Source organism: Agelaius phoeniceus, chromosome 9 (genome assembly GCF_051311805.1).
Source record: "Agelaius phoeniceus isolate bAgePho1 chromosome 9, bAgePho1.hap1, whole genome shotgun sequence".
NCBI classification, from domain to species: Eukaryota; Metazoa; Chordata; class Aves; order Passeriformes; family Icteridae; genus Agelaius; species Agelaius phoeniceus.
Window position 1 is genome coordinate 13421326 of NC_135273.1, and position 13448 is coordinate 13434773.

General features: G+C 41.4%; 1 protein-coding gene across 11 annotated transcripts in view; it reads left to right on the forward strand.

Moving 5' to 3' along the window:
* Positions 1–13448, forward strand: part of BTRC (beta-transducin repeat containing E3 ubiquitin protein ligase) — a 121117-nt gene that overhangs the window by 101288 nt on the left and 6381 nt on the right. For all 11 annotated transcript variants that reach the window (XM_077182956.1, XM_077182961.1, XM_077182954.1 and 8 more), the window contains 7 exons: positions 521–658; positions 1138–1256; positions 3584–3833; positions 4504–4622; positions 8783–8893; positions 9491–9569; positions 12860–13053. In XM_077182956.1, the coding sequence (XP_077039071.1) occupies positions 521–658; positions 1138–1256; positions 3584–3833; positions 4504–4622; positions 8783–8893; positions 9491–9569; positions 12860–13021 (978 nt within the window). In that variant the 3' untranslated portion in view covers positions 13022–13053. The remainder of the gene's footprint in view (positions 1–520; positions 659–1137; positions 1257–3583; positions 3834–4503; positions 4623–8782; positions 8894–9490; positions 9570–12859; positions 13054–13448) is intronic.

Consider the following 13448-nt stretch of genomic DNA (forward strand, 5'->3'; position numbering starts at 1 on the left):
GAATATCAAGAACTGAAGCAGGGAGAAAGTGCATTTCTGAACTCTGCAGTCCTAAGACTCAGGGAAGCAGGAAGCAGCTGAGCATGTTTGCCTTGCATTTAGTGTCAGCAAAATGGCATGTTCTGGTTGTTTCCTAACGACAGAAGCAGTACTCGGGCACTGTTGTGACAAGTTTGTAAATGCATTTAGAGCTCAACTGAGACTTTCTCTTCAGTTATTTAGCTGTTGAGTCAGCAGGGGCTAAAGGTTGGAGATAGAAAAAGACTTTTAGGTTACTTCTTCCTCACCATTCGCAACAGCACAGATCAGTTTAGCCACAATATATTTTCTAAGCATTTGTCTGTTTAATTGGTTTTATTACATGTATTCTAGAAAGCAGTTATGTCATTGTATGGGCCTGATTGCAGGAAAAAGCGTAAAGAAAACTGTCTGCTGCCTTCTCAACCAAAGGAAAAAAAGGGGAGATAGTTCTGTGCTTTTATTTTTCCCCTACATCTCATTTGTCTCCTATCTCTTCAAGACGATAGAGTCGAACTGGCGGTGTGGAAGGCACAGTTTACAGAGGATCCACTGCCGAAGTGAGACAAGCAAAGGGGTTTATTGTTTACAGTATGATGATCAGAAGATAGTAAGCGGCCTACGAGACAATACTATTAAGGTGAGAATGCTCCATCATGGCATACTAATGGCTTGGAGTGCCTATGCCATAAATAATAGTGTCCTAATTTCAGTGACACCTACCCAGTCTCTTGTTAGTAACCTAGCCTTCTCCTTCCCCTTCCCCCATCTCCCACCTGCACAGCAGCTACTCTTTTATCTGGCTAGAGAGACCCTGTTTGCAGACAGACAGCCTTCGCCTGCAGAGTTTCTGTCCAGCAGTAATTACAGGCTATGTAATTACTGGGCCCTGTATCCTTGTGAGAAAGTAAAACCAATATTCGTAGTAAAGCCAGTAATATCAAAGATGTCAATGTATTGCACCAAAGAGCCTGTAGAAGACTCTGCAGATGCCACTAAATGTGTTCTAAGTGCACTATGGAAGATGTGCTGTAGTAAAAAACAGTCTAGTCAAACGAGTAAGTGCTGAAAGATGAAAACCTTACTGAACTGTCCAGTTTTGAATGTTTGCTGTCTTAGATCTGGGATAAGAATACATTGGAATGCAAGCGAATTCTCACCGGCCACACAGGTTCTGTCCTGTGCCTCCAGTATGATGAACGGGTGATCATTACTGGATCTTCAGACTCAACAGTCAGGTGTGTGCCCCTGATTTGCACCTTTCTGTTTGCCTCTTAAGATTTCAGGTTTGCAAGCTGCTGAAATGATCTCTTCTTAAATGTGTGCCGTTCAAGCAGTTCCATGAAGTTGTTCAGCATTGTGCTGTCCTTATCAGATGTCCATGCAAATCGCTGTCAGGGAGAAATGAGAATCTAAGCCAAGGCCAGTCAAGGTCAAGATGACTTAGGAAGGCCATCTGGCATTTCACCAAGGTTTTGCATGTTTTGACACTCCCTGAGAATGTTATAAATTCTCTTTGAGAATAACTTTTTAAGAGTTGAGGTTTTCAAAGCAAGTTTGTAGGTTTAGTTGTCTGTTGTCATTTAATTTTAACAAAATATGTATGACTAGATGTCCTATGACTTCAAATTAAATTTTAGCATGATGTTTCTTTTCATTAAATCTTTCTAACCTTGCTTTTCTTCAAGTCTCCAGAAAAAGGATGGACACCTCAAGATAGCACTTGTGATGCATGTTGTGCATTTGTGAAGTCCACCAGTCATATTGGAGGATACCAAAGAGTGTAACACCTGTAGTGTAAATAGAGGCACTTATGAGTTAATGAATTGCAATATGAGCTTGGATGTGAAGGGGCAGGTCTGACTTCTCCATGTTGTTATATACTCCCTCCTTGTCAGAGTACAAGCACTGCTCATGTAGTGAAGTTAGACAGCAAAAAGCTGCATTGGTGGCCTTTTCTGGAGTTATTAGCATGCATTCAGATGGCTGCAAGCTCCTCTGTGCTTGTGTAAAATACTATCGTTAAGCTCATAGTAGTATTGTTAAGCTAATTAAATCGAATTATAACATGTGATGCATGCAGTCTTGCAGTTCTGCTAGGTTTTGGGGTCCTGTCATTCACAGGAATCCAGAATTTCAGCAACACTGCCTGCCTGGAGGTGATGTGGGAACTGCACTGGGCTAAACAGATCACAAAAGGAGAGGCTGATTTCTGTAACAAGCACTGTCATTTTCCATATCAGGCCAGGCAGGCCAAATTGCAGACTGGCTACTTGCCCAGGAATACTTTGTCTCCCACTGTATCTATAAATGTTTGTGCAGACCCCAGAGGCACATAGGATGCATCACTTTTATCCTTGGGTCTCCTCAGGAAGAGAGGCTTCATCCAATAGACAGTACAGATGGGCTCTTAATGCTTCTGAGATCTCAGGGATGCACTTGTCCAAAGAAGTCAGTGGGTCTCCAGCTCCTGTTCAGTTTGGCAACCTTGTCTGCAAACTGCTCGTATGTTAATGGCTCAGGTCTTTAGTATTTTCTCCTTTGCATTTTCTAATTGGAATGTGGTTTTCCTTCTCATTTAGAGTTTATAAGTTGATGCACTTTAGTTTCCATAAGTTAGAAAATAAGACATTAGAAGTGTTTCTCACATCTTGCCTTTTCTTATTGCTTGCCTTATTGGCAGCAGGAAGTTTTAACTTCTGCGAGGTCTGATGTGCCTGATGATACAGCCATTTTCTGCTTTCATATAGTGTATCTGGGATAAAGGTGTCATAGTACCAAAAGAAATCTCTTTATGGAGGGCAAAAGAAGTTTGCCAACAGAATAGCCCAAAATAAATATTTTTAAGGCTTAAAATTTTCATTTCAGGTACTAAAAGTTCTGTATAAAGCTTTTATCTAACTTGCATCTTAAATTATCTTTCAGTTGAAACAGTTGGTTCCAATAACATTAAATTGACATAAATGCTATGTCTTAATTTGGGTATTCAGTGCATTCCTGGAATGTAGCTGTGTACCAGATGCACCGCAGGGTAAATGCAAATCGTGGTGCAACTTGTGGCAATTACTTGTATTTGTTTGAAAATAATTGTCTTGTCTTCTGCTTCTGTATAAATTACCACTTGAGCTAATAGTCCTGTGAGAGAGGTCAAAAATGAAGCCTGTCAGGGAACTTACTTCTCCACATTGGCTGGAAATGAAGTGTATAATAGGCTGGCACAACCAGGAAACACCAGTCAGTAAGGCCATCAGTCTGCTACCTTTCCTCAGCATTAAATTTCCTTAATTAAAGAATGCTTTTTTCCTGGGTGCATTATTTTTATGGTGTTAACTGCATTGCAGGGTTTTTGGCTGCTGGACTGTCTCAATGTACACATAATCAACAGGTTTATCTAATACATTTTTTAATGAACTATTTAATAGATGTAGATATAACTTGTGGTGTTTGCTTCTCTAATATCACTAGAGAGTCAATTACCTCTCCCTGTCCCTCTCTGGCTCTGCAGAAAATTCGCAGTGCAGGTTGTTAACTCTCGTCTGTCTGGTTTGAAATGTGAACCTTGCAGAGTGTGGGACGTGAACGCAGGCGAGATGCTGAATACGCTGATCCACCACTGCGAGGCCGTGCTGCACCTGCGCTTCAACAACGGCATGATGGTGACATGCTCCAAGGACCGCTCCATCGCCGTGTGGGACATGGCCTCCCCGACGGACATCACCCTCAGGAGGGTGCTCGTAGGGCACCGAGCTGCCGTCAACGTGGTGGACTTTGATGACAAGTACATTGTATCGGCATCAGGTGACAGAACTATAAAGGTGAGGTGTTTCAGAGGCTTTTTGTTTGCTGCTCTGGGGTATTTATTAGCAAAGAACAGTGACCAGATGGGGAAGATGGCCCCTGGCAGGATCTTCCTTTAGAAGCAGTGTTCTTCCTCCTGCTCATTTGCAGTTGTCCCTCCTCAGTTGAGCTGGCACCGCTTATTTACAGAACCTATGGCAAATCAGTTCCAGGTACAGATGCAGTTAAAAAAGAACATTTTTTTCTGTGTTCTTTTTCGACTTGACCACTTCCATAACCTGTTCAGTCATTTAAACAGTTGTTAGAGGGCAGCGTGGGGACAAAAGTGAAGGTGAGTTGATAGGAGATACTTAAGGAGGCACTTAAGTGTTACTGCTATGATCCCAGTCTGCAGCATTAAACTTCAGGAGAATCTATATCGTGTGTAAACAAAATCATAACCCAAGAATGCTGAACCTGGAAGCTAATTTGATACTGTGTGGCAAAAATCTTCTGTGTACAGTGACCCACCCTGCTATCAGTTGCAGACTAATCACAGGTCATCAGAGGGGTGATTTTCCCAGTCTTAATGGTAGCATCTTCATTAAGAGCATTCTGGATGCATCTATTTATCATGCAGACACCATCTTTTGTTAGTCTCTTCGTAATAATTTGTCTCTGTGGTTCCCTCCCCCCTTCCTGTCACAGGTATGGAACACTAGTACCTGCGAATTTGTGCGCACCTTAAATGGCCACAAACGAGGCATTGCATGTCTGCAGTACAGAGACAGGCTAGTAGTGAGCGGCTCTTCAGATAATACCATCAGGTGAGAGACACACTCCCCATCACAGGGTTCTGTGCAAGCACACTGTCTCTGGTGCCTTGGGACGTGCTGAGGTTAGGCAGCTGAAGTGCTCTGTACCCTTGTCAACTTTGAAATATGCTTTCTTTAGTATAGAACATTGGGAACTACTGGAAAGAGATATTAGAAGCCTGTTTTACTGTGTTGTCTTTCATCCTCTACATCTCAAGAGGTCCCATACTAATCAACAAGTTGCATTTGCTCTGACAGTTCTGGTGTATGAGGGAGCTGGCAAGTACCACTTTCTACGATGTCCTCTTGTGATATTTTAATTGGACTATGTGTCTAGTTAAAGGGGTCAGATTTGCAGTAAGAGGCATTTAATCCTCTGCAGAAATCCTCCTGGGCTCTCGCCAAACTCTTCTTGTGGTACTTGGCACCTGGTTAAGTTTGGAACAGCTGGTTTAGAGCATGAAGTTCAGTTTGCTGCCTTTTGCACTTCTCCAGCTGCCCTAGTTGCAGTCTGAGATTTAACTCTTTCTGGTATCACAAACCAGAATTTCTCCCTACATCCTGCAGATGCTGGCAGAGGGATGTCCCACTAATTTCAGGATGTATGGAACAAGCTTGAATATTAGTTACGTGATATAAAAAAAATGGCTCTGTCATGGAAATGGGAGTAACAGCAACCTCCCTTTCCCTTTGTCATTTTTTAAAGTAATTGTCTGCCTTTTGGTGAAACTTGAAAGCTGGGTAGTGTGAGCAGGAACCCTTCACTTCACATGTAATAATTTTTCCTCAGTGAGAATGACCTGTGCTGTTGTTTGCCTGTGGACTTGGTTTGCAACATGCTACCTCTCCCTGCTCTGCATTCTATAGAAAAACAGTGGTCCTTTGGTTGACATCACCAGGTCACTGTTCCAAATTTTAGTACAAAGCTGTCTCAGAGCATGACCAGGAGAGCTAAAACTTCCATCTCTTAATCAAGGGAAGAGGTATTACAGGCATTGTGTAAGAGCAGCACCACTGCTGAGAACTGCACTTCAAATAGAAAAAATAGCCCTCTGCAGTTGTACCATGAAACTTGGCCACAGAAGTAGAGCAAGAAATAGTTAAATACTACAGCAGCTAGGGAAGGATCTAAAATATGCAATGCTAATAAAAATAAATGTCAAGATAGTGATAATGCTAAACAGGAATACAGTTACTTTTATGCTTGCATTTGACAAAATCCCTACTTAAGAGATAAATTGTGCTAGAATTTCAGGAATGTCAACAGTGAATCTTAATGGGAGTCAAGTTTAGCAGCAGTGTGAGCAAGGCAAGAGACTTAGCCAATGCTGAAAGACAGTTTTCTCCCATCCCAGCCATTAGCAGAGGGCACAAGTCAGTAGAAGGATGATTAAGAAAAAGTTTCCTAAGTCATCTTTGTGGATGGCTTGGTGCTTTTTAGATTTGATTTTAATCCACTATCAGATGTTGTGTGCTGGACTTCAGTACAGGCTGATCTAGAACTTAAAAGCCCATTATTCCTCAGTTGCAGAGAAAGTTTTTTCCAGAAGATGAATTTGTGATTTCTAGTTTTGCAACTGCAAACGTTGAGGACATGTAAAGTAGCTGAGACATAGAAAAAATGTTTAGGTTTTGATTTAAGCCAGAAATTTCACCTGCTACATAGACATCACTATCATTGTGCTAATTTCCATCTAGCAGAAACTGGTCCGTCAAGTTTAATCCAATCACTTCAGTATCTTAGCTTCAAAGTTCCTAATTGCTACAGCCAAAAAAAAAAAATATGTAGAAAAAAAAAGGAACCAGAGAATTTAGGGCAAGAAAATAAAATTAGACAATATCATGTTGGGTTAAGTTTTTAATGAGTGGTTGGTCTTCATGTGTCTGTTTCTAGGATGTGCACACATAAGGATCTGATATGAATTTGTTTAGACAACAGCATTCTTTCTAAGAGGTGGGGATTCAGATTCACCTGCCTTCTGTACATCTCCCTGCTCTGCTTTCAAGTGAATTAAAGGCTGAGATAATTGCAGACCTCCCTCTATTTCCAGAAGTTCTCTCAAAGTTATAGGAAAGAGCAGTGGTAGTGTTTTTGACTGCGTACACAATTGAAATGATTTTTTTTTAGTTAGTTCTCAAGCCTTAAGTTTAGTTCTTTTACTCTTTGTTCCTTTGAGTATTTAAAAAAGTAAAAGTTAGAGAAACTTATCAAATCTGAGACAGACCCTTGGCACCAACTCTTCTAAGGGACCCTACTCTTAATAGCACTTATCCCCTTTGTACATGAAAGCCCATTTGCTATGTGACAAGGGACATGATCACCTCTTGTAATCCCATCCAGGTAAAACCTCAGACTGGGACCTGAAAATACAGGCCTGAGTTAGTGTGATGCAGCCTCCCAGAGCTGCTGGCAATTTCATGATCAATGGCAAGGAATGGAAACACATGGCACAAAAGTTCCTGGCACAAGATTGCTCTTCCAACCTTTCTGCACCAGTTAATGTCTGGCATTGTCCATCCTGTTTACAGTCCTTGAGAGAGGTAATGCTCTCTAGCAGCCAGAGTGCCTTTGGCTGACCTTTTCATGGAGTGGCTTGCTCTGACCTTGACTGGTGTGCTGTACTCAAGTAAAACTGTTGGGCCCTTCATAGATTCCTGAAGGATCAACTTCACAGATTGAAGAATCACTTGGAGCTCCTTGTTGGCTTCAAACATGTGCATAGACCTATCCTTTCTCAGTTCCACAGTGACAAAAGCGTTCTGTTCATTCCTCTGTTGTCCAAAATGAGAGCAACTTGTTGTGGCAAGACAGCTGCAGCCATTATCCACCAGCCTTGGGCACACATCAACCAGATCTGGATTATTCCCTGGGGAACCTCAGGAATAAAATACAAGGGGGATGGTTTATCTCTTTCTTTGTCTCTCAAGCAAAAGTGACCTGACCTCTCAGCAGCTGTACTGCTTCAAGATGTGTCACCCAGAGAAATTCCACAAACCCCCATATTTCTCACTGCAATGAAGTTCATGCCAGTCAGAGCACTTACTGAATGAGCATTTGAGAACATTTGTGACTGCTTTCTTTCTGCTGTGTGTCAGGGACACAGAGCAGATATTGCTATTACAGGATTGCTGTAGGAGCAGAGCATGTCTCAGCCAGAGATGGAACACCTCTAGACTATACATGTCAAAGAATTTCAGTTCTTGTAGGCAAATAATCTTTTTTTATCCATGGTAATTGGGAGTCATGTCAAAGAGCTGGCAAAAGTATGGAAAACAAATAGACTTACTTCATAACTGTTTGAAGCCTTTAACTAGTTTTCAAGGTAGTGTGCAGGTGTAAAAATTATGTATTTTAATTATTCTCCATGCTGAAAATCCATCACAAAAGCTAAAACTCTGGGATAGGTACAGTTGAAAGAATAATGTGTTGCTGGGCCTCTTACTGTATATTGGTTTGGGTGCCAGAACTTTTTAAAAATACTGTATTACTAGAAACAGTTCACATAGAGCCACAGGAGTTATTTGAGAGCAAGAAAAAAATGCATTTAAAATAATAAACACAGAGCATCCATTTTAGTATATGCATAAGGTGCCTGGATTACAGATTAAACATACCTTCAGGAGGAGAAACGACAAAGGAAAAGGTCTTGTTAATTCTTGTACCTCTCACCACTATATTGATAACTTAATTTGTCTGATGGAAGTCTCCAAATCAGAAATGGGCATGTAGGGGAACAGAAAGGTCACATCCCCCTGAAGGTGATCGTATCAATTGAAACAAGCTGCTGAGAGGATTAGTAAGTCTCTCTCTCTCTTAATATCTTAAAACCAAGGCACAACACTTTTACAAACTATGAACCTCAGTAAAATAAAGTGAGGCTCAGTGTGAAGATAACTGGGAGATATCTTGTGTTACTAGAGCTGTAGATACTAGACACAACTGGTTTGTGACTCATCTCCTGTGTGTTACTGTAACATCCTAGGGTCATGTGGAAAATCATGTATCTATTTAACTGTGGGGAAAAGAGTGATGAGTGTGGTTTCTTTCTTCTTTGTTGTTCCATCATAATCTTTATTTCCAAGTTTCCATTAACTACAAGGAAAGACCAAATGTTTCAGTGCAATGCTAAGGTATTCAAAAATTCTTAATGCTTCTTTGTACTCTCTTCCAGGCTGTGGGATATAGAGTGTGGGGCGTGTTTACGAGTACTGGAAGGCCATGAAGAGTTGGTGAGATGCATACGCTTTGATAACAAGAGGATAGTCAGTGGGGCATATGATGGGTGAGGATATCAGTGCAGTCAATGCTTTGCATCTTTCTGTCTGTCTCAGTGTCTCCCATCCCACTTTGTGCATCTTCTGCATAAATATCAGACTGTCTGTCATACTAAGAGGACCTTTTCATGGCCAGTAAGTGAGAACCATGCTAAAGAGCATAGCTTTCATTCTTCTTTTAAAATAAGTCCATGTGATTTGATGTGTGTGGTCCAGTTCTTGTGCTTGGTAAGAATATCTGACTGACTCAACCTGAAATTCCTTCCAGCTCAACCACTTTTAAGAGCAATCTTTCCCATCTGTGGTTGTCTGCAGGACCATTTGCCATTACAGACAGGTTGTCTGCACTCCCATGTGTTTCTGTTAGTTATTACCACCTGCTTTTTATGTGTTTTACTTAACTGACAGCATATTTTTACCTCCCATTAAGTTCTATAAGTTTTACAAAGGGGAAATGCAAGAAGCAGGTCTCAAGAGCAGAAGGATTGCTGTAATTTTCCTTAAACTGGTGTATTAGCTAAGTTGTACTAACAGTTATTTTTCTGTGAGTACTTGCTCTTTTCTCTTTAACAGAGCCATGGTGTTTGTCTATTTTTCACCACTAGGAAAATTAAAGTATGGGATCTTGTGGCTGCTTTGGATCCTCGTGCTCCAGCAGGGACCCTCTGCTTGCGAACCCTTGTGGTAAGAGCTTTAGCTAGAGGTGTTGAGGAAAGTGTGCTTGTTCAGAGCTATCTTGAGCTGTGAAAACTCAAGTCAGTTTAGCCCCAGTCTGCAGGATCTTGAAATAATTTCTAGGAGTCTGGCTTTTTTGGCTGTCCAACTTCTAATTTTGCAAGCTATTAATTGCAAGCATTAAAAGTTAGAATCTCTGACCTTTTCACTCCACTCTGGACTTTTGAACAGTTTTATTCTGTGATTTGAAGTTAATAACTGAATCCATTTTTTACCTCATCCTTGGAATCCATATGCTAGTGGGTTTACATTAATCTGTGTGTACCTGATGATGTAGTATAAGTTCTATGAATTGTTGGCATGAAATTTCTTAAAAACAGTACATTCCCAATTTGAGGAACAAACACACTTGGGATTGCTTTTAACTGCCTTTTGGGTGCTTAAAGAAAAAGCAGGACAGAAACAGAAAGTGAAATTGCCTTATGCCCAAACAGCAACTACTCTTTTCATGCTGTCCACTGGTTTCTAGTGCAGGTCAGTGATGATGTGGTTGAAATGTCATTATGTGAGTGTTAACAACATTCACAGTCATGTTTAAAAATGGCTCTGCTTGGTCTTAGAATAATGTGGGAAAGTTTTGAGAAAAATGCCAGGACAGCCAAGGCCTTCGGGTGGTTCTGTAAGTGTTCCTCCACCACGTTCCATGCAAAAAAAACTGCACTGTTGCTGGGGATAAAGCAAGATTTCAACCAGTACCAAAATCTCATTGAAAAATAAGTACTGTATGTTTTTATTTCTTAGGTTGAAATTGTTTGGGCAGTGTTTCAATAGGTATATGTCAGAACTTTTCCTGCTGTGGCTCATGACTGTAGTCTGTGCTCTAAAACAGGATCATACCAAGGCTATCTGATTCTCTAAAAAGTGTGGTTACTTCTCACCAGCTGAGCTGTGCTGGCTGACCTTCTGCACACCCATCAACCACCTGAATTGCTCCTGTTGTAGATTTCACTGAAGTACTTTATGTCACATTTGGTGCAGGCTGTGAGGTTACTGGGACTCAGTTGACAGGCAGTAAGATCATTAAGTCATGCTACCCTTTTCCAATCATGTATTTGGACCATCAGCTACAGGATCAGAGTCCATGAGAGCTTTGGATGCCCACAGGTGCTACGTTGAAAAACCTTCTTGTTAGCCAAATAGAAGTGCAAATAGTTTCATGGCTGAAATCCAGAAAAGCCCTTTGTCATTGGTCACCCAGTTCCAAGCGATGGAACAACTCTGTGCCCATGAGCTCATATCCTGAGAGTCTAAGACTTAAGACTTGGTATTAGTAGTGTTTCTCTGCTCCAGCCTGAGACAAATGTGTGCCTAGTAACCTGTAGACTTAATTTAACTGGTGTGATTTCCTCTGCATGTTCCAGCAGTGGACAGCCAAAGTGCCCCAGCTAATTATATTATAAATCAGAAGCGGTGGGATGGAAACACTGTAGGAATCTCAACACATGGATACTCATAAATCCCTGTTTGATAGCAATGGAGGGGGCCAAAAGCAGGGTGGGGAGCAGAGGAAACTGTTGCAGTGCTTTTAGGACTTTTATGACAACAGGGTGTCCTTACACCCGCTTACCCATGCTTTGGTGTTTTTTTTCCTCTTCCCTCGTCCTCCAAAATTAAACCTGGCTGCACAATGAACATCATGAGTCTCCTGCTGCTTGTGTTCAATTTTCAAACAGTAGGAGGAAAGTGCACAGATAACAAATGTTCGCTGCATGCCAGGTCCCTTCCAGTTTTGTCTTCCGTTAGCTGGAACAGTGCGACATGAATTTGACAGAAGCTTTCCATGAACAGAATAAGCTCATGGTTCAGCTTTCCTTATGACATAAACAGTCCAGGTAGGGCAGCCTTACTTAGACCACAGTGACTGGGATCAAAAAGAGAGTTCTGAACAGAACTTTTGAAAGTACCCCTCCCTCTCTCTTCTCTCTCTCTCTCCCCCCACCACCATCTCAGTGAATAATCCATCAGTGGATCTGACTGTTGTAATGATACTTTTTGGAAGAACTTCTTTACTGCTATAATAAAAAACCTGGAAAAACACTTCCCTTAAGAATAAGTGGGAAGACAGAAACTCATAAGATGTTTATAAAACAAACTCAAATTAGAAGATCAAAAAGGTTCCATTGATTAGAAATTCTAAAAAAAAAATCTTAGAATCTGGCTTACATTTGCATTTATTCTTAGATAATTTTGATTTAAAGATTCAGAAATTCACTTTAAAGCATCTGTTGTTCTTTGTAAACTGAGCTGTATTTTTGTAGTCTTGTGCTATAAGACAAAGATTTCCCCTTTAGTAACTAGCAATTCTCTTTTGCCTAAATGTTTGAGAAACCTGTAGATTCAGTATTAAAGCATTTTAAGACATGTTTTTTTCCTGACCTTCAGAATCCCCTTACAATGTGTGAGCACTAAAGAGAAATGTGTGTTCATGGAAGAGGCAGGGCTCACTGTCACTGCACAGTTTCTGTTCCCTGGTGACCGAGGAGGAAGCCACTGCTCTTGGAGTGTCACGAGCACCAAGAGAAAATAGGCAACACACAAGTGAAAGCAGAGTGGATTTGCTCTGTGAAATCCAGGATCTTGCCATTGCCTCCTGTTAATTATGGTCTGAACTCTTGCCAAATTGTCATGCCATTTCCACTCAGCCTCGGAGCAGAATGCAAACTGCCTATAAAGAATGCCCTTTCTAGATCATATTTTTAGAACTGCTTAGGAGGAATTACTGCTGTGTCACTGGACTTTACAATAGGCTCCTTAGTGTCCTCCAGTGTTGAGCTGTTCCCTCTTCAGCAGTGGCAATGATGCCAAGTCTTGAATGCAAAGTTCTCATCTCTTACCCTGTAACCTACTGTACCTGGGAATGCTGTAATTTCAGGAAGGAGTTTTGCCATGGAATAAGGAAGACAGTGCACCTGTCAGCCTCACCAGATGGAATTATATGGGGTGGGAGTTTGGTTTGTTCTGCACGGTGTGTGTCTAATACTGGGATTTAAGGAATAGTGGGACAACTGTAATGTAAACTGCCTGCAAGTCAAGTACTCAGATATTTTCCTTGTACCCAGACTTTTCCTTGAGAGAGGGTTTAATTTATGCTCTGGGATGGTGATGCACAGTGTGTCATCTAGGGTTTACTGACAAATTAATATGGCACTAAAATCAAGCCCAACTTCATCTTTCCTACCCCATCCCAGGTGCCAACTAGTTTGCAAAGTAACATGCTCTGTCTCCCACTGGCATTTCAGGAGCATTCTGGAAGAGTCTTTCGACTTCAGTTTGATGAGTTCCAGATCGTCAGCAGCTCACATGATGACACCATCCTCATCTGGGATTTTCTGAATGACCCAGCTGCCCAGGCAGAATCCACTCGTTCCCCGTCCAGAACATACACCTACATCTCCAGATAAATAACACTACACTGTACCTCACACTCGCACAGGTAAACAACAACAACAAAAAACCTTTAAAAATAAGGTGAGGCTCAAAGGTGGCACTGGATGTCGTGTGAACCTGCTGTTTGAATAACTGGCTGGGTTTAGCAGTGTTTGTCATCTTGGTTATACAGTAATTACAGTGTCCTGTAAAAGGACAGGAATTGTTCTGGTACCTTAGAACAGGGACTTTATTTTAGGATTTGTGACATGTGGTGCCTATGACTCCCCCTGAAGAACTCCTCCTCCTCTGTCCATCATCATCAATAATTAAATCAGTTACACTGCTGTCCAGAAGGAAGAAGGGTTTCTGCAGAGTGAGTAGAGCAGCTGCTGCCTAACAAGAGGATGCAGATGGCCTGACCCTGGGCAGTTGTCACCAGGCAGGAGGGCTTTGCCAAGA